Source organism: Elgaria multicarinata, chromosome 5, assembly GCF_023053635.1.
Source record: "Elgaria multicarinata webbii isolate HBS135686 ecotype San Diego chromosome 5, rElgMul1.1.pri, whole genome shotgun sequence".
NCBI lineage: Eukaryota > Metazoa > Chordata > Lepidosauria > Squamata > Anguidae > Elgaria > Elgaria multicarinata.
The window spans coordinates 40,442,269-40,464,421 of NC_086175.1; the positions used below are offsets into that span (position 1 = coordinate 40,442,269).

Here is a 22,153-nt window from a genome sequence, read left to right on the forward strand (position 1 = left end):
TTAACAACTTAATTTAGCTTACCAGGCTCCCTCTGAAGCTTTGTAATATACAGCAATTGGACCATCATAGTGCTATTTGTGGACTGCATTGTTATTTGGCTTTGTTACATTGTATTTCATAAAGATTTTGTAATATAATTACTTCTATACTAATAATCTAGCTAAGGCCTGAGGAATTCATTCTTTGCAAATTCTTATACAAACAAACCTAATCCAGTTTACATAATGATTGGAATGGAGTTATTATTCAGATTTTGTACTTCTCCAAATTTTGTGATACAGTTCTTGGCCAAAAATGTATAGAAATGTCTATTTTCGGATAAAATATGTTTAGAAATAACATAAAATAACATAAAATTGAAAGAAAGTGCATTTAGAAATGTGCACTTTGAAAGAAAATTAATTAAAAACATTATTTATATTTGAATTTTCATTTTTAAAAAAACACACACATTTTAATGCGGAAACAGATTAGGTTAGACTGAGAGATAATAACTGGCCCAGCATCAGCCAGTGAACTTCACACCTGATTGGAGATTTGAACATGACATAGTTGTAGACTGCTAGTCAAGTCTAAGAACTAGCAGCACCTGTTGGGGATGTATAGCCCCATTTATATTGAATGGTGCATCCAGTTTAATTGGTCTTGGATGAACATTGTGATATAGATGGGGATGCAGATACAGATGTGAATCTGCATACATAGGTCCATCTACATTAACCCATACAGCTGGATCAGTGCAAATAGGAGCAATGCAAATAGGTGTTTAAATGGTGCAGACATGCAAAATATTAAAAGGGAAGGTGATGTTGTATTAGATAAAATTTTCAGAAATTGAGGACTTGATTAATTGTTTATTTGTATTTCTATCCTTACTACTGGGCTAGAACATAGTAAGGCAGAAATGATCATTCGCACACCCATGCAATTATACAGTTTTCATGTGCACGTGCAGTTTTATTCCTGCAGATGTTAGATTTTTGTAGGCAGCACAGATGGTGAATCTCACAGTTTAAGCTACAAATTCAACCCATCATAAAATATTTTGATAGGTAATATGCTCTTCATAAAATGCTGACAATGAACAATTTGGAAAACCAAAATATGGCCATGATTTATTGTTTTGGTTTAGTGGCATCAGCTATGAAAGCAAGTTTTTAAAATGCGGAGTGTGAAAATTTCCCTTATTGACAAGACCCCTCAGAATCAGTGTAGTGTCTGTACAATCCCTGAGAGAGCTGAATATCACCCAGCTTAGATATTGTCTTAGGGAAGCCTAATTTAGCACACAGGTCAATGTTTTCACCGTGTCCTCTACCCAGCTCAGCAAATCTGACCTCCAGCCCTGTAACTTCCAACAATCCCCAGAAAACACAGCTTGCCTTGGCCTTCATGGTTCCTCACAACACAGATTTATAGCTCTTGTTCTTCATTGCCTCTCCCCTGCTGCTGTGGCTATGACACACTGCTTGTCCCTGGCATCCCACCTCCTCCCATTTCTGGAAAAAGCGATCATCTCCTGGTGGAGTGACAGCACGAAGAAATCTGGCAGAGTCTTCCCATGCGCAGTCCCTCACACAAAACTATGTTGCTTGATACTTCTGAAGAGTAGTATTTTTACTACTCTGTTAGATTACTTCAATGCACTCTATGTGGAGCTGCCTTTGAAGACAGTACAGAAGCTGCAGCTTATGCAAAATGCAGCAGCCAGATTGATAACAGGGACCAGGAGGTTTGAACATATAAGATCGAATCTGGCCAAGTCATACAGACAGCCAACTTGGCATTGGCTGTCTGTATGGTTCCAAGGCTGATTCAAGGAGCTGGTTCTAATGTATAAAGCCTTACACAGCTCAGGACCACAATACCTGACAGAATGCCTCTCCTGACACAAACCTACTCATACACTACACTCAACATCTAAGGTCCTCTGGTTGCCTATTCCGAGGAAGGCTCAGAGGATGGCAACAAGGGAGAGATTCTTCTTGGTGGTAGCCCCGCAATAATGGAACGATTTTCCCAATGAGGCCCACCTGGTGCCAACCAAGTCAAGACTTTTCTCTTTTCCCAGGCACTTAGCAGCATATTGAGTTTTTAGTCAATCCCTCTTTTGTATCTGGTCACTCTAGTATAACTCCTGCAGCTTTAACTGTTGTGATGAAGAGAGAATTTCACCAGGTGCTGCATGCATACAAATGGCACCTGCTGAAATCCCCTTTTCTAGACAACTGTTAAAGATCCAGGAGCCCTGTCCTCTTTTTCATATGGTCACCCTAAGCATGAAAGTCACTCCAGAGAAGGAGCATGTGATATCATGGTTGATTTCTGATTTCTTAATCACAACGAAGAGAGAGCCAGTGTTAGCAGCCCTCAGTTCTGGAGTAACATTTCATACTTACAAGTGGAAAAGGCCGACTAAACATTACTTAGAGCTTAAGCCAGAGAATCTGTCACCATTGCATGTATTGATTGAATATTACGTCAAGTATATTAAAATTAGAGTACAATATATAAACAATTAAAAAACTATGCACCCACCTAATTAATAGTACAGTAGTGTTTTTAATTTCCTTCAGTTCACCAGGGTAAGGTGCGAGGGATGGCCCCAAGGTATGGTCTGAAGCAACCTTGCAACCTTCACCAAGCAACCTTGGTGAAGCTAAGCAAGTCTGAGTCTAATCAATGCCCCAATGGTACACTGTTCGGAACCCTCTACATATGCCACCCTGAGCCCATTGGGGGATGGTAGTAAATAATAGGAAAGGAAACCAGTTTCAAACTACAGTTAACTAGCTATCTCATTTCTGCATTAAATATTATTTCTGATTATATGTTCCCACATCAGAATTGCAGCTGTCAGGACAAGCAGGAACTGGTGATAGACCTGTTCTTTATGAAGTCAGGCTCAGATTTTTCTTTTCTTCTTTCCTGCTTTATTAATTGAGGTGTCAAAGATTGACCTTGGGATCCATGCAAGGCATTTGCTCAACCACTGAACTATGGGCTGAACCACCGTCACCCCATAGGTGATTGGCATTGCAAAGAATCCTGGGGACTTCCAGAAATCTCTTTTACCCTGATATCTGATTGGACCAATGAAAGGCTTCTGGTTACTAGCTTTAATGCTTCAGCAGCGTCTGGCCAGCGTTCTGCTGAGTTTGCAGTTCTCTGAACAACAGCCTTGACGACCCTTAACACTGGCAGGCTCATTCTGGACGTTATGCTCTGCTTCTGCAGTACAGTGGGGCTTCAGATGAAGCTATAAGTTAAAATAAACTAATGTAACCCGGCCCTGAAAGCCAAAGAGGGCAACTGCAAAATAGCACAAGGTAAAAATGAAAATGAATAGGAAAGCCTGAAGTACCCTGTGTTGGAAGTGCACAACTGCATAACTACACAACTGGACAACTGCGAAATAGTACAGCAGTAAAGAGTGGAAAGGCAGCGATTGAGCCCATGTTCGCAACAGTGCAGTTTCAAAGCAGCAGGGCTGGATCCCCTCCCCACTCCTGTACTTGGCAAAGTGAAATGGAAGGAAATGAGTTATTTCAGGGTAGCCATGCTTAGCCCTCTGCTCTCACCATGCCCCTGCCCCACACGACTTTACCTTTGGCCAATCAACACCTCTTCCACCAGCCTGCACTGAAGCCAGCTGAGGTCACACAGACTCTCAAACTGCACTGAATTTACAGTGACGGGAAAATCCATCACAAAATGAGTTTGAAAAAACAAAAGCCACCAGATTTAGGGCAAGGAACGCCAAGCTAGCTACAGAGATGGGCCTGCATCATCTGACATCATCAACTTGGACATGGACTAGAACAGGAGTAAAAGTTCCATGTAGATACCGCCCCCCCTCAAGATGTGGCCAGAAGTACAGCCTCTGCCTCAATGCTGGCTGTTCCCATGTCAAGAGAGGGGGGCATGTTTTCTGCTCACTTCAGTATTCCTGATCACAGACGTCTAGCAAAGCAGTGAATACCCAGCTGCTGGGTGTGTGCATCAGCACTGGCTATCTTTGCCATGTCTGTTCTGGATTTCTCTTGCCACTAGTCTTACAGCACCTGCCCTGAAAACCATATACTTTCTGTTCCCCTTATTCCAGCCCCTCCTTCTCTTAGCTTGCAGACCCTAAGCGTGGCATTTTCTTGACTCGTATGTCAGGAGTTCTTCTGCTAAAGCACCTGGCCTCACTTGTACCTCTCAGTTGTCCTGTATTTGAAAACACACTCCATGTTTGTTTGTTTTTAAAGGTGTCTTGCCTTTTCTCATTGGGTCTACTCTGCAAATGCACACCTGCCCTTATTTTCCAACCCCACACCTCTGAACACGTCAGATTTGCCTAAGGAAAGGTCTGCTTGAAGATGGCCAGCCCTGGCTAGCCTCTTTAGCATTTACTAATGCATCAAAATTGGCATTTTTCCCACCTCCAAAATTGCATTCTGATGTAAATTGCTAAACCCCCACACTAAACACAACAATTGTTCTTCATAGTGGCTCAAACAGAAAAAAAAATTTTTTTAAGCAATTTCCTTCAGGCTTTTGGGTTACATACAAAGTGTTGTGTTCAAACGCTTTGTTTTAAAAATATACTAAAACTAATTTACCTCAACCTCCCTATTGTTCACAAAATCAAAGTTGTTTAATCATTGGTGATTTAATGAGTAGATTCCCTCTTCCCCACGCGTTGAAATGCCTGTTTTCCCAATCTTAGTTTTTGTCTGGTTTGGCAGATTAATTATGCTGAAATATCTTCACCATCGACCATATTGATCAGAATTGGCACTTTGTCCTTTTAACGTTCTACTGCACACTGGGAAATGAACTCTTTATAATTTTTTTAAACCATCCTGGTGATTATTTGAAAAGCAAGGTACTAAATGGGTTTTAAAGAAAATATAATTGAGTGATCTTACGAATAGCCTCCTTTCCCCACAAGGAGTGATTCTACTGTACAGTTCGGTAATTACGAATATTTTCTCATCACAAACCGATTGTAATTGTAGCAAGTGCTGCAGCAAGGGTGGACATAAATGAATAATGGACACCCAGTACCCATGACAGAATCATATCTCTTCTGGTGTGACAGTCCTCGACTGAAGCCTCAATTACAGCAGGGCTATTACTGAAGCACCGACCTTTGGAAAGAATAGGCTGACGGGGCATAAATTGTGAGGCTTGGTGTCTACTGTAGCGATAAGCTTCCTTAATAGCTGAGGAGTGGGCATCCATGCAAGATCTCGTGTATTTAAATTTTTCACTGTACATTCGTGATTGGGATGGGGGATTTGCTACACAGAAGATATGACATAGTATCACAGTAAATTAATGGGTGATTGCTGATCCTCCTCTCACTGCCATCCTCCTACTAACTGACATTACAGGTGCCTCTACACTGATAGCAGCAATTGAAGCAGAATGTAATGAATGTCACTCTCTGAATACCCTTTGCTAGGGTATTAATCTATATTGCTGTTTAGTTGCCATAGTAACAAATGTGTTTTCCTGGTCATGATTCTGTCAGATAATGAGGCAGTACACTATGGATGGAGTTGCAGCAGTATAGCTATTTGGACATTATGTATTAGTCCTCCCTAATATACAAAAAAGAAGCATGAGTTTATTTTCCCCTGTCTTCTGGTCTAGGGAAATCTGGAGATAAGTCACACAAGCCTGAAAACTAGGGCTGTGCACCGCCTCAGATCTGAACCCCGAATCCGAAGCGGATCGGGGTGGTTCGGACCCTTCCGAACCAGATCCGAGGCGGTTCGGGCGAAGGCCGAGGCGGTCTGAAGCCGAAGCCAATTGGCTCTGAAGCTTCGGGCCGCATCGGCGCTTCGGAGCCAACCCCGACCCCCCCCCATCTCCTTACCCGCTGCTTCTGTCACCACCACCATCTTTCTTCTGGCGGCTTCAAGTGAAGCCGCCACCAGAAATGAAAGGGAGTAGGCTGTGCGATTTTAAGTTATTGCATGGCCTACTCCCTTTCATTTCCGGCGGCACTGGAAGCCGCCAGAAGAAAGATGACGGCAGAAACGGAGGCGGCAGGAAAGCTCCCTCCCCTCCCCCTTCCCTGCGTCCGCTGGCGCGAGATACAAGCCACGGCCTGCTTCCGGCCTTCAGCATCCTTGTGTAGAAGCTGCTGGACGCAAGCCAGCGGCAGCTGCGGCGGACTCAGCTAAGCCCCTTTCTCTCCTTACCTGCGTCCGCTGCCACCGCCATCGCCGCTGGCTTGTGACAGTGGCTTCAACTCAAGAATGCTGAATGGCGGAAGCAGGCCGTGGCCTGCTTCCAGCCTTCAGCATCCTCGCATAAAAGCTGTTGGATGCAAGCCAGCAGTGGATGCAGGTAAGTGGGGAAGGTGGGAGGTGGGGCGAAGGCACCAGGTAAGTGGGGAGAGTTTTCTGGGTGCCACCACTTATTGTGGCAGCAACCCTCTGCCATAGCGGCAGCCCCCTAGTCTTAGAGTTATTGTGGGTCAGAAAGCTCTTTACATTCTTATCTCCTAATAAGCATTTTAGGTAGATGACTTTTATTCCTGTTTTATAGAATGGGCAACTAAGGCTGAAGAATTCACCCAAGGTAGAATTCACTACATTTGAATGCAAGCCTCTGAGGTTCGCCTACAAAACATTTATCTAGTGTAACTTTTTAAATTCTCATTACAATTGTGTGTGTGTGTGGGGGGAAAGCTTAGGTACAGTTTCCAGATTGAATGGTCTGTTTCAGGGGTCCCCCAAATTTTGGGGTTGGTAGGCATATTTGGAATTCTGTGAGTGTGCTGCGGGTGCTCTCACAAAATGGTTGTCATGGGCAGGGCTACCATTCATAAACAGGATAACCATGGTGTACATAGCCAGGCACAAAACACTCATTTCTCAGAAGGCAAACTGGTGAGTAATAGAAAAGTAATCTGTCCAATGTCCTAAGTATAAGGTAGAGGTGGAGGCTGAGCTTCCAAACATGAAGCCCCTCTTTTGAAATCAAATAAAAGCTGACACTTCAGGAGGGCATTTCACTTTGTAGAATACCAGCCTCCCTGTTAAAAAACAAACAAACCTTAATAAATAAAATAAAAATTGGGAGGGGCAGGGAGCCTGCCAGTCACCTAGAGGGATGTCTGTGGGCACATTGGTGCCTCAGCACCTCATTGGAGGCCCCTACTTGTTCCCTTTCTGCACTAATTACTTACAGATTTACATTATTTGCTGACATGCTTCTCTTTGGTATGTGCTTAGCCATCCACAGGTTTATTTAACAAGACTGTAGTGTTTTAAATAGCATAGACTGAAAATCTTAGATACACTGGACTACATATCTGTTCAAAATGTTCCACACAGCACTTGCTAGAAATTCTGCTTCCTAATCCCCCTGATCTCCCTTTGACACTGTACGAGTGTGGAAGAAGCAATGCAGGTATTATTCCTTTAGTAGAGACTCCCTTCTAAGGGAAACCTCCACCAAAAGAGAAGGTGGTTGCTAAGAAGAGGGACTTTTCTGTTGTGGCACCCTGATTGTAGAATGAACTCCCCAGAGAGGCTCGCCTGGCACCTACATTGTGGAATTTTGGGCGGCATTTTAGTCTTCCAGTTTCTTTTTAAAAACATGTTACTGTATTTTAAATCTTTGTACTGCTGCTAGGTTTTATGTTTGGGTTTTATTTTTCATTTTGGTTTCATATTGTAGTTTTAAAGTTTTATGTTATGTTTTATCATGTATTTTGTGGTTTTAATTGTTGTGAACCACAGATTTGGGTATTGGGTGATATAGAAATGTAATAAATAAAAGTATTTTTTTATTATCAAGTTTCAATAGTTGTATGGAACACATAATTTGTCAATTTTTCTCTTTCTAGTTGATAGCATCCATCGTGTTTATCAGCTTTGGAGTAGTAGCAGCTTTCTGTTGTGCAATTGTTGACGGTGTGTTTGCAGCACGACATATAGTAAGTCTGTCATTTTGGCATTCTTTTCTCTCCCCTTAAGATAAAATGTTTATGCCACATTCTGAACACCCACTTTTCATGCAAATGTCCCAGTTTCGACCCCTGGCAGTTCTAGAGAGGTCTGGGAAATACTCCTGTCTGAAATCCTTGAGAACAGGTGCCAGTAATGTAAATGTTATTGAGTTAAGTAACCCAATGGTCTGAATTGATGTTTTATATATACCATCATAAATGTATCACCATCATTATCATCATCATCATCATCATCATCATCATCATCACTGTTTTAGTCTTTAAGGTGCTGCAAGATTTTGTTGAATTAATGAAAGATTCTTTAATTTCTTTGTAATAACTCATCAAGTTCTGCATTGGATAATCCTTTTGTAACTATTCACTTAGGATCATACCACACATTACATGCTAATGCATGTAAGAATGTCCCACTTCTATGTGCTAAAAACCCCCCATAAAACCACTTCAGAGTTATTATATAATCTGTCATTGGGCCTTTAGCATTCATAGAAGATGCTCAAGTATTCGAAGCAATTCACATGCATTGTCTCAGTAATCCATACAACAATTCTGTAAAGTAGGTCAGTATTATGATCCCTGTACTGCAAGATACCTCATTACAGTTACTCACTGAGTTTATATCAAAAATGAAATATGAACTAGGAACTTTTTGGTTCACAGTTTTAGCCACTAGGCTCTCTGAAACTATTGGGGAGTTTGGTGAATCTGAGAGGGTGACAGAAAAGAAATGGAGTTGAACCAGGAAGGGAGTTCAGAGGCACAGATGATCCAGACAGGCAACGCTGAAAGACTTTCTAGTAATAGATTTCTCATTTCTTATCCAAAAAGTAGCCGATATTCACTGTCTTTGTGCTTCAGAACATTTTTTTTTAACATGGGCCAAAATTCTGGAGAAAAATATATCTTAGGAACTCATAAGAAATATACAGTGTAATGGAGCATCACTGTTTACCTTAGTGAAATATATAATACGGCATCTCAGTACAGTTTTATATTTTTGTAGCTTTGTTTATGTTCTATTTTAAACTCCTTAATATGGATGATTTTAGGATACCTAAAAATGTTTTTTATTACAGTTAAAATCCCACCAACAGACCACCTGGGTAGCGAACTGTGAACAGCAAATGTTAGCTTTTGACTTAATACCCCAGGTTCTCAAAGAATGGCCCCGGGATCAGATTCAGAGACACATAAAAAATAAAGTGGGCGAGTTTTACTCCCAATGTGATCTAGAAGTAATTAAAAAATCATCATCATCTCCACATCTGTGTCTTTTAAAATTAACTCACGGATTTGAGCGCTATCTACATGAGTTACCAGTAGCATCCTTTAGAAAGGCATTTTTGGCATTGCATTTCCAAACTATGCCTTCACAATACTTAGAGGGCCATTACTGTAAAATACCTGTAGAACAGAGGTACTGTATATGTGGTGCTTAAGTAGTAGAGGACGTCAACCACTATCTATTATATTGCTCCCTGTATTCTGAACCCAGGACAAAATTTATTTTGAATCTGTTACGAGATATATCTAACAATGATGATCAAGTTGAAGTTATATATTTGCTCTCTGACGCTGACAAATTTGTGACAAACAGAGTTGCAAGATTCGCAGTAGCTGCCCAAAAATTGAGAAGAATATTCATAGAGGTCAATATAGTGAATTATAATGATGAAATTTAACATGTTCTACTATATCAGTAGTATTAATTTTTATACATTTATGGCCCTTTTAATGTAAATTCTTAGTGTCTTGTTTCAATTGTATTAAAACTAACTTTTACATATTTGTGGGCACCTTTTAATGAAAACTTTTTAAGCATCTTTTTGTATTTTACTTTTTTGTACTGTAAAGTTTTTGTGTGTTTGTCTATGCATTTGTAAAGTTGATATGACCATGATGGTTGAAACAACAAATAAAGCCTAATATGGCAACTTATTTGTGCTGCAATCATGATTTCATCAGAAAGAGGTAGAAATGATTCAATAAATCTTTGTCACTACATTTTTTTTCTTAATGCAAATAATTTATTCTTGTGTTTTCTTGCTTTAAAAAAACTTTACTAAGAGGAAAAAATGAACGTTTGTTGTGCTCTTCCCCTTCATAAAGCACTTTCAGTTTTGTTTTGTTTTTTGTTTTGTTTTTTAAAAAAGAAGGAGATGAAGTAGAGGAACAGGGATCCTTACATTTGAAGATGGCATAAATTTTGCAAATACACTACTTTGGAAAAAAGAAAGATATCTCTCAGGACAAAGAGAGATATAACTTCATGATTTGTCCCATTCAGGAGAAAAACACTTCACTTAATAGAAAGCTCTAAAAAAAAAAGAAATAGGGTGACCATATTTGGGAAACCAAAAAAGAGGACACCTAGTGTGTGTGTGGGGAAGCAGCTTTCTGGGTCCTGCAGAAAGTACGTTATTCCCCCGCCACCTTAAAGAACCCGATTGGAGTGGAGGAGGGGAAAAGATTTCATTCTGCACCACCACCATCCACTCCAATTGGGGCCTTTTCTATAATGTCCACGAATGACCCACTTTCCCCTTTAAGACCTCAATTGGAGCTCGGGGTGGGGGAATGATGTGCCTCAAGAAAGCATGTCATTCCCTCCTGCCATGCTAATGGCAGCCTTAAAGGGGAAGGTGTGTCATTCCAGGACATTATTGAAAATTATAGAAAATCCCCCCTGACACCATGGAAAGAACAAAAACCAGGACAAATCCGGGGAAATCCTGACAGTTGGTCACCCTAAAAAAAAGCACTTACAAAACTAGAAGCTGATGTAAACGTGGCTTGATTTAAAGTACCCCTGTCTCATTTGAGAAATCATAATACAGACCTAAATTGCTGTGTTAACTTCATTTCAGCATTTGTGTATTCAAAACCACTCTTCACCTTCTAAAAAAAGTAGAATGCCTGAATCAAATGAAATAAATACAACTAGAAGTAGCTTGTAATTATGTTAGTTCAGAAAGAATATGGACATTAAAGGAATCCATTATCTGTGAATCATGTTTGTTGGACGTATATTGTTACCTAGCAGTAGAGCTTGGCCTTCACATGCTGCAAACTGATACCCCTGCAAAACAACAGCAACCAAAAAACCACCTCTCCACAACAACAATTCCTATCACTAGATAGAATTGAGTTAGTTTCCCCTTGTAATTCTTTCTACGGCTTGGGGGAAAATAACTTTCCAAGTGATACCTTTTCACCTAGATACCTAAAAAGAGGTTTAATTCACAACTGCACAGCTTATAAAATAGAGACGCTTCCATTCCTACCATAGGGATCCCACTGGTATAGTCTGCATTTATTTACCAATGGAGGCTTACATAGAAAGCTGGCTGCCATTGTTGTTACTGTGAGGCAGAATACCGGGTGAAGGTAACGTGAGCTTTCAGAAGAAACCAGAGAAGGTAAACTAAGCTAGGAGAGAAGGTAGTGCCAACCAATCTGGAGTAGTATGCATGTGGTATTTGAGTTAGGACTAGGGATTATACATAAGGGCCTCTCAGGGATTAGAGTGCAATATCCAGGCAGTCTTGTATCTGTCATTTTAGAAATTAAGCACTAGATTGTTATAGTGCACAATTGTTCCCTTGTAAACTTAATACTGGAACAAATGTTCATGGGCATGTATGACTGCAGAACGAGCAACAGAGTGAGGTGAGAGGACGAATTAAACCCGGTGCCAAACCAGTTGCCCTTACTCGCAATATTGGGCATAGTCAAGATGGTAGGGATACAAGAACACAATTGCTCCCAATCTTCCAAATGAAGGCTGCCAAAACTGGTCCTTGAAGGATGCCTTATCATGCCTTTTATTGTTTGTAGTTCTATTTATTTAAAATATGTATAGCTGGTTTCCAAAGAGGATGTATAACTTCTCTCTGTGTGTTATTACTGAGAACACAGTAGCATCTATTGAATCCAGCCCTCGTCTTGATGGTGGCACTTTGGCATCTGCACCGGAAGGAACGCAAGTGCGGAGTTGCCGCTACCATTACCACTATGCTGAGCACTGGGAGGGTTGGGGGAGGAATGAGGCAGCCAGAGCAGGACAAAGAGAGGGACAGGGATGCCCGAACCACGTCTCCTCCCTCTGACCTCCCTCTCGTTGCCCATTCCTCCCCCCTTTTTAATTTATTTTTTATCTGTATCAGCGAAGCTGTGGGGATGCAGATTAAAAAAACACTAAAAAAATGGTGGGCCCCCGTTCCTCTCCTCCCCCCATTTTTATTTATTTTTTACCAGGATGCACGGGGCTCTCCTGAGCTCCTGGAGGTCCGCCCTTTCCCTGTCCAGCTGATGGTGACCAATCAGGGGGTGCCATCAACTGTGACAAGCCTCTGCGGACAAAAAAGTCGGGGTAAGTGCCCAACTTTTTTTCAGCTGCATTTTTGGTGTTTGCCCCTGGATGGTTTCGCAATGGTGGCTGCATCATGTAGATGACCTGCCGCTACTGTGAATCCACCCTGGGGCAAACCCTTCGTCAAGATAAGCCCCCAGGGTTAGTAACTCTAACTCTAACTCCAGCTCAGAGCCCCCTCCCTCCTGCTGTCAACTGTAACTGCAGAGGCCACCAGAGAGGGAGGAAGCAGCAGCCAGGCACCTCTCCACCGTGCCTGGGTCCAGCTCCAGCTCAGAGCCCCCTCCCTCCTGCTACCAACTGTCTCTGCAGAGGCCACCAGTGAGGGAGGAAGCAGCAGCCAGGCACCTCTCCACCGTGCCTGGGTCCAGCTCCAGCTGAGAGCCCCCTCCCTCCTGCTACCAACTGTCTCTGCAGAGGCCACCAGTGAGGGAGGAAGCAGCAGCCAGGCACCTCTCCACCATGCCTGGGTCCAGCTCCAGCTGAGAGCCCCCTCCCTCCTGCTACCAACTGTAACTGCAGAGGCCACCAGAGAGGGAGGAAGCAGCAGCCAGGCACCTCTCCACCGGGCCTGGGTCCAGCTCCAGCTGAGAGCCCCCTCCCTCCTGCTACCAACTGACACTGCAGAGGCCACCAGTGAGGGAGGAAGCAGCAGCCAGGCACCTCTCCACCGTGCCTGGGTCCAGCTCCAGCTGAGAGCCCCCTCCCTCCTGCTACCAACTGTCTCCGCAGAGGCCACCAGTGAGGGAGGAAGCAGCAGCCAGGCACTTCTCCACTGTGCCTGGGTCCAGCTCCAGCTGAGAGGCCCCTCCCTCCTGCTGTCAACTGACACTGCAGAGGCCATCAGTGAGGGAGGAAGCAGCAGCCAGGCACTTCTCCACCATGCCTGGGTCCAGCTCCAGCTGAGAGGCCCCTCCCTCCTGCTACCAACTGTCTCTGCAGAGGCCACCAGTGAGGGAGGAAGCAGCAGCCAGGCACCTCTCCACCATGCCTGGGTCCAGCTCCAGCTGAGAGCCCCCTCCCTCCTGCTACCAACTGTAACTGCAGAGGCCACCAGAGAGGGAGGAAGCAGCAGCCAGGCACCTCTCCACCGGGCCTGGGTCCAGCTCCAGCTGAGAGCCCCCTCCCTCCTGCTACCAACTGACACTGCAGAGGCCACCAGTGAGGGAGGAAGCAGCAGCCAGGCACCTCTCCACCGTGCCTGGGTCCAGCTCCAGCTGAGAGCCCCCTCCCTCCTGCTACCAACTGTCTCCGCAGAGGCCACCAGTGAGGGAGGAAGCAGCAGCCAGGCACTTCTCCACCGTGCCTGGGTCCAGCTCCAGCTGAGAGGCCCCTCCCTCCTGCTGTCAACTGACACTGCAGAGGCCATCAGTGAGGGAGGAAGCAGCAGCCAGGCACTTCTCCACCATGCCTGGGTCCAGCTCCAGCTGAGAGGCCCCTCCCTCCTGCTACCAACTGTCTCTGCAGAGGCCACCAGTGAGGGAGGAAGCAGCAGCCAGGCACTTCTCCACCGTGCCTGGGTCCAGCTCCAGCTGAGAGCCCCCTCCCTCCTGCTACCAACTGTCTCTGCAGAGGCCACCAGTGAGGGAGGAAGCAGCAGCCAGGCACCTCTCCACCATGCCTGGGTCCAGCTCCAGCTGAGAGCCCCCTCCCTCCTGCTACCAACTGTAACTGCAGAGGCCACCAGAGAGGGAGGAAGCAGCAGCCAGGCACCTCTCCACCGGGCCTGGGTCCAGCTCCAGCTGAGAGCCCCCTCCCTCCTGCTACCAACTGACACTGCAGAGGCCACCAGTGAGGGAGGAAGCAGCAGCCAGGCACCTCTCCACCGTTCCTGGGTCCAGCTCCAGCTGAGAGCCCCCTCCCTCCTGCTACCAACTGTCTCTGCAGAGGCCACCAGTGAGGGAGGAAGCAGCAGCCAGGCACTTCTCCACCGTGCCTGGGTCCAGCTCCAGCTGAGAGGCCCCTCCCTCCTGCTGTCAACTGACACTGCAGAGGCCATCAGTGAGGGAGGAAGCAGCAGCCAGGCACTTCTCCACCGTGCCTGGGTCCAGCTCCAGCTGAGAGGCCCCTCCCTCCTGCTACCAACTGTCTCTGCAGAGGCCACCAGTGAGGGAGGAAGCAGCAGCCAGGCACTTCTCCACCGTGCCTGGGTCCAGCTCCAGCTGAGAGCCCCCTCCCTCCTGCTACCAACTGTCTCTGCAGAGGCCTCTGCGGACAAAAAAGTCGGGGTAAGTGCCCAACTTTTTTTCAGCTGCATTTTTGGTGTTTGCCCCTGGATGGTTTCGCAATGGTGGCTGCATCATGTAGATGACCTGCCGCTACTGTGAATCCACCCTGGGGCAAACCCTTCGTCAAGATAAGCCCCCAGAGTTAGTAACTCTAACTCTAACTCCAGCTCAGAGCCCCCTCCCTCCTGCTGTCAACTGTAACTGCAGAGGCCACCAGAGAGGGAGGAAGCAGCAGCCAGGCACCTCTCCCCCGTGCCTGGGTCCAGCTCCAGCTCAGAGCCCCCTCCCTCCTGCTACCAACTGTCTCTGCAGAGGCCACCAGTGAGGGAGGAAGCAGCAGCCAGGCACCTCTCCACCGGGCCTGGGTCCAGCTCCAGCTGAGAGCCCCCTCCCTCCTGCTGTCACCTGTAACTGCTGAACTTTCCAACTAAGATTGTAGTGCCTGAGTTTGCTTTCCTTTTCCCCCTCCTCCTCCTCCCTCCCAATCCCCTTTCCTTTTGTGTCATGTCTTTTAGATTGTAAGCCTGTGGGCAGGGACTGTCAAGAAATACTTTTGTAAGCCGCCATGAGAGCCTTTTTTGGCTGAATGGCGGCATAAAAATCCTTAAATAAATAAATAAATAAATAAATAAATAAACTCTATCAGTCATATACGTCAGCCATGAAAGCACTTGGGGGTTCATTCAAGTTTCTGTTCCTTCTCACTATAAATTGTACCGTACAACAAAAAACTAGTACAATTTAATCTCACTTCAATTCAGTATAGATGGCAAATAAGAGGCAGATAAGGAGAATACAGCATATTAGGACTGGGGCTGGATAGAATATGACAGTTTCTGGAATTTATACCTGGTCTGCCCAATTAAGAAGCTTCATACTGCCTGCCAATCATAGGTGTCAATGTTGTATCTATTTGTTCCCTTTGGGGCTTGAAAAGGCCCAAACACATACAGTCCTAGGCACATTAATAGGTTAAGTCCAAACATAGAGGATGGAGCATCCCAGTTTAAGCATTGATCCTTTAAATATATGATCTGCCCAGGCACATTTGAAACTTTTCATCCATCCTTTGTTTAATTGTTGCATCTTGAGAACTATTGACTTGAAGGGTAGGGATGAATTTTAAGGGTTCAGCAAACACCTGAGTGGGGTGCATTCAATGAGGAACCCTTCCTAGAAACTGACCCACTTTCATTATGAATGCTTTCCAGGAATTAGTGAATTCCATGGTGCCATCTGGTGGATTTTGTCTGGAATAGTAAGGAAGTCCCAAAAAGCTTTTTCCTGTTTTATACCACCTACAGTATCATAGAACATGATATGAAGATATGAGTCAAAGTATGATGTACATATCATGCTGATTTTGGTATAAAGGTAATTTTGTTTTCAGACAGTTTAATATTTCCGGATCATCAGAAAGGCAACTTCCTTGTTTACACATGCCTGCTTAAATTTGTTAACATATTTTAGGAAACGCTAACGCTATTAGGAAAAACAATACTTTCTATTACTTTTCTTTAAAAGAAAAAAAAAGAGAGAGGGAGAGAGAGAATTCCCTTGATAAATGATAAGGTAATAGGAAACTGAATTCAAATAATATGCAATGCCTCACTTCAATTAAATTACCAAGCTGCTCTGGAGGAAAATCTTAGATGTTTTTTTCCTTTCTCTGTGGTTCTGTATGATGCAAAACCATAGTTAATTATTTTAATGTCATTTCCATCCTGAATGAGTCATTAATATAAATGGCTGGCTCATATGATTTCTTTAAAAAGAAATTAAATTAGAATTAATCATCCTTAATAGGAAAGTAGCATTAGTTCACTTTTAAGGTTTAGATTTCATTTTGTTAAAGCTATGTGGCCTGTTTTGAGTGTTTTAACTGTTGTTGTCGTCGTTGTAGAAGGATTACTTAAATGCTAGGTGATGTTTTAAAGCAAATGTCATGAAGACCTGGATGTTTTACTATTTAAATTGTATGTGCGATTGTCTTGGTATATTTTTGTTTTGAAAATGTGTCTCTAGCTATGTGGAGTGCTCACTATCCCTTTTATACTATTAATAGCATCCTTCCAAGTGGGCTATACATATTACAGTTTGGGGAAGAACTGGCTCCAATTGGCCTAAGTAAAAATAGCCTCTTGTGTTGTCAGCAGGATCATTTCAACATAAGGGTAAATTGAACTTTTTTCAGGCAATAGTAGATTATCACAGTTGTAGTTTGTACATTCAATCAAATCAATCTTTACTTACAGTCAACATGTGAAATACACACATATTATAGTTTGTACTTTATTATTGAAAAACAAAAAGACACACAAGCACAAGATTGTTTTATGTGATACCTAAGTGTTGAAATATCTGGATCCTGTATTGTGAGTGATTATGAGTGATGGTGTTTTCTTTTTCTTTTTCTGAATTTGCCTGATTTTTACTTTGAATAGATGGGCATGTCAAATATGAAGCAAAAGGATGACAGAGAGTAAGGCTGCACTCCTATACACACTTAACTGGGAGTTGGTCTCACTGAACTCAGTAGGGCCCATGTCTGAGTATAGGATAGCACTCTAATATAGTTGGATGTATATAAAGGGGTCAGGGCTGAAGAAAGGCTCATTTTTAAAAAACAATTCTTCTTCTTCTTCTTCTTCTTCTTCTTCTTCTTCTTCTTCTTCTTCTTCTTCTTCTTCTTCTTCTTCTTCTTCTTCTTCTTCTTCTTTTCTTTCTCCTTCTCCTTCTCCTCCTCCTTCCCCCCCGCTTCTTCCTTCTTCTTGAATCCACAGTCCATCAACAAAGCAAGAATCCATAAGGATTTCTTGTAAGCTTCCAAACTACGTAGCTACAGCTTTTTAACTTACACTTTGTGACTTACTCAGTGAATACATCTACATTCCTCTAGAGGGCACACATGCTCTTTCTCTAACACTGAAACCTCTAACACTTTAAAATGGCACACCCTATTTAGGTTTGGTTTTAAATTTAAATACACACACACAGAGACAGAGAGCACTTTGGTTAGTTTTCAGTTGATGCAGCATACTAGCAAATGGACATGCAGCATGATCGATACAGCTGAAACTTCCAGTTTGTCAGCCAGTTACTGGATTAATTATTGCTGCAGGTTATGGGCTAAATGGACAAGAGCACGGGTTGCTATGGTTGGGCAACACACCCCAGTAGGGCCCCATTGACAAGAGTTTCCTGAAGTTGCTCCTCCTCTTCACCATTGCATCCTGCTTGTTCAGCTGCTTCTCATTCTGGCCTACACAACAGTGGTGGTGAGAAGGAGGAGCAGTAAATGCCAATGCCTACTTGCTCACCTGTCAAGCAAGCAAGTGGTAGCAATGATAAGAAAGAGGATGAAGAGCAATAGAAGCAGGTGAGAAGGTAGACTCTGTGTGTGTGTGGGGAACCCATCGAGGGTGCCTTGCCCAAAGGTCCTCAAAAAGCCTGGAGATCATGATGGCCAAGGGCCAGAAGGCCACTGAAGTGTCTCATACTGGTATAGCACAGTGCCATCCTATCCTTGACGTATGCTCGTAGGATAGGATACCAGCGAAGTCCCCTGTACCCATGCAGCCCAAAGATAAAGTGATGTTAGGAATTCATCCCATCATAGTATGACAGTTACACTGGCATAACCACCATGCCAGCACGACTGTAATAGCTCTGGCACCAAATCAGGGCAGGATCAGGCATGTGGAAGGGAGTAGCAGAATGCTGTCAGAATCCTGTGCATTCATTCTCTGTCTCTGGGCTCATCTACACCAAGCAGGATATTCCACTATGAAAGAGGTATGAAAGTGGTATATAAAAGGCAGGAGCCACACTACTGCATTATAGCAGTATTGAAGTACTGCAGGATCTTCATTATTGCTTTATAGTGGTACTGAAATGCAATGACAACTGTTCGGGCCCATGACACATCTACATCAAGCAGGATATAGCTCTATGAAAGCAGTATGAAAGCGGTATGTGGTATGTGTCAATGGGCCCCAACAGTTGTCAGTGCACTTCAATACCACTATAAAAGCAGTAGTGTGGCTCCTGCCTTTTATACACCATTTTCATATCGCTTTCATAGTGGAATATCCGCTTTCATAGTGGAATATCATTCCACTTCATCTTTGCACAAGTGTCAAATTCTACACTTTAATTCTGCTTGTGCAACCCATTGCACAGGGCATCATGTAAGGTGTTCCACAAGGTGTTGTACAACTTCTTACAGTTTCATTAAGCTAGGTTAGGCTTGCACTGATTGTGCTAGTTATTCTGTTAGTAGTTGTGCAACCACTAACAATGTCAACTCTTTTAATTGTTCTGCTCGCATAATGTTGGCTATAACCCTCTGGTCCCAGACTTCGCCATGGCACACTATTATGCTGGTTAAAGTACTCTAGGCAAACTCAGAGGACAAACAAAAATGACTGTCACCCATCTCCTCCCAGTTCATCTCTACAACTGTGAGAATTTCTGTGAGAATGTCCATGAGAAACAGAGTGCAGAGTTCTTGCACTGGACAGGGAGAAATCCCACTTAGCCATAGAGAAAGGAAACCCTTCTGTACAGCTGAGAGAGGAAATTCCTGTACTCATCTCCGATCAGTGATCAGAGCGGAGTTTCCTCTCCCATGAGAGGAGGTGGGGCTTGGCAAAAGATTTCCATAGGCCAGATATGGATTAGGCTTATGGATCAGAGCTTCCCTATTGTTGCAGTTAACGCTGTGCTTAAAATTAGAAGTGAGCATCCTTGCTGGGTAAGATAGTTAACCCTACTTTTGAATTCTGGACCAAAACAGAATTATATATTGGAGCGTCACTGAAAATACAGTTACCTAAGTTTCACATGTAAATATATATGTGAATACTAATACTAATATGTGAATATGTATGTCACATACTAAAAAAGCAGTCAATAAATTGTATGTGTACCCGCAGAACAGTAAAGCTTGCACATATCTGGCCCATGTATTATGAACCTACATGCATCCAGGAGCCAAAATTGGTCATGGTTCCCTACTGTATGCAAATATGGTGGCGAATATGGTTTGAGTAGCAAGGTCTGAAAAGGGCTTCTACTTGCATTCACTTGAACGAAAATCAAACCATTTGTGGGACAGAGGTGCTCAAGCGCAGTTGCCAGGATTGTGCGCTTAGTGACTTTTGTAATCACTGGTCAACAAGCAGCCTCTCTCCAACCCCACCCGCTACATGAAAATATAGTTTGTTTGGAATCTTCTAGACGTTTGCGCCAAAGAGGGCTTTAAATGAGAATACTTAAATTTAACCTATCGAACATGCAGACAGGAAAAATAGGATGGTTTGGAACATTTGGCTGGCTGAGTGAACTAATTAGATATGGTTTATATATAGCATCAATTCAGACAACACAGAAGTGCTGTTGGTGGGGAATATAGTTGATTCTGGAGTAGGTGAAAAATAGGTGTGGTATGAGACTAGGGTTTTCTATTTGAGTGTGTTCTTGAATCCAACAAGGAAGTAATTCATTAAGCCATGGGGAGAAGGAGGTAGGGAGTGTTGTGAGCACAGAGCTGATTCCCAGTTTTCTAGACTATGATATGAAGGATTATCTGAAGATATCTTTCCTAGGAAGCTAGGAACTATTTTCATCATTGTCCAACAGCTCTTACTGTTAGGAAGTATTTTGTGAGATCACACCAGCGATTTAGTGCACTCTTACCATGCCTGGTGTGCGGATTTGCAGCACGGTACTCACACTTCCCCAGCCTTTCCTAGAATGCTTAAAGTCTGGATTATTTCCCTAAGCACGTTTAATGCACCTTTAAGCCTCCATGTAGTGCTGTACTCACGTTTTCCTTTGTGGGAGGCGTGTGCTGTGACGGGAGGCTTGCTATTGGCTTGAATGGATTGCATCAGGTCCTGGCAGGGAAAAGCGATCTCTCCCACCAGCTGGCTCCAAGCCTCAATAAAAAAACCAAACCTTGCATCCCAGGCTCGAAAGCAGTTTTTAAAATCGTACAATGCCTGAATCTCTGCAGAGACAGGATTGTACTCTCTCGATTCCCCCAAAGAGCCAGACTAAAGGGTTGTTCCATTTTTGCTGGGCAGAAAGGCAGTCTGGTTGAAGTACTCAGCTGACAGGACTTACTTGTATATGTCTTGTGAAAGAGAGAGGAAGGAGCAACCAATGAACTGGAGGATGAAAAAGAAAGGGTGGAGTGGAGTGGAGTGGATTGGAAGAGCAAACAGTTGAAAGAGCAGCATATTCAGGTGAAAGGAACCATAAACTTGATGCGCTTATGCATTGGAGGTAAAAAAAAAAAGTGGAGGGAAAGCAGGGGAAAAATTTACGTGTGATGGAGGTCTGCATTTGGTTTGCCACAGCTTAACCTTCCAAACTTCATTGTATGAATTGGCCACATTTTAGAATCAAACTCTGTTTATGCATATGTAGATTATTTTTCCAATACACATAACCCTTCTTGCAACATCTAACCTAACTTGCTTCCAAGAACAAATGTGTCCTAGAAAGGAAACATATGGCAGAGCATTTCATGGCTAATTATTTAAATGGACTTCAAACTTTTTTTAAAAAAAATTGAGAGCATGACAGGGATGGGATGGACGAGATAAAGTTAGATCTTGTTGTCATGCTGGTAAGGCTTTAAAATACATTGCTGTAATGATCTTTTCTTCTTCTTCTTGCAGGAACCTAGGCCTTTATATACTAAAAGGTGCCAGTATTATTCAAGTGGAGTAGGATTCTTATATGATGCCTACCAGACAGAGGTAAACTCCTATAGTTCCATTAATTTGTAGCCTTATGAAAGGAAAGGTTATTTTCAAGGTGACTAGAAGCATAAATGCTTTCTAATCTCAGCACTCAGTCACTGGGGATTTATTTTCCATACTTACACACACACACACACAAAACCCTTGGCTATTGTATTTGTAACCAGAATATTTGCTTTGGAATCAACTTCCTATTCTCATTCCATTCGTGTTGCATAATGCTCCCTTGAAATTAGACATAACATTTTTTTCTGAGGATGTTTTTGCTGAGTGGCATACCGTCACATGTACCCAAGTTAAATTAATTGGCTTATACTGGACACAAAACAACAACTCTCCATTGTAATGATCTCACACAGTGCAAGAATGTCTCCATTTTGTATTCAGCTTTTTGTTGTTCTGCAGCCAAGAGAAAAGGTATCACATTTAGACAATTAGACTTTTGACTAAAACCTTAGACTGAGGAAACATTTTTTTGTTCCTTTTATTGTATGTTTTATGCAGCACATACGTGCAGATTATAGCCCTGAACAAAAGGGTAATTTATGCAAACAAACCAAGAACAGAAATAAGACCAGCCTTAAAGAGTAATCTAAATCCTACACCAAGAAATGGTGGTTTCTGTAACATATGAATATTTATCATATTTGCATAGCTTTGCCCACTTTGCATAATTTATTCTAGTAATGGGAAAGGGAAAATAATTCTTCAGGGTACTGAAACCTCACTCTCTGACTACAGGAAAACCTTCTGTGCTCTCCGTCTGACTTCTGAAATTCCTGTCTTTCAATCCTATCTTTG

General features: G+C 43.2%; 1 protein-coding gene across 1 annotated transcript in view; it reads left to right on the plus strand.

Annotated features, from left to right (window-relative positions):
* Positions 1-22,153, plus strand: part of TMEM255B (transmembrane protein 255B) — a 55,453-nt gene that overhangs the window by 23,676 nt on the left and 9,624 nt on the right. The window contains exons 4-5 of the mRNA XM_063126179.1: positions 7,857-7,946; positions 21,269-21,349. Of these exons, the coding sequence (XP_062982249.1) occupies positions 7,857-7,946; positions 21,269-21,349 (171 nt within the window). The remainder of the gene's footprint in view (positions 1-7,856; positions 7,947-21,268; positions 21,350-22,153) is intronic.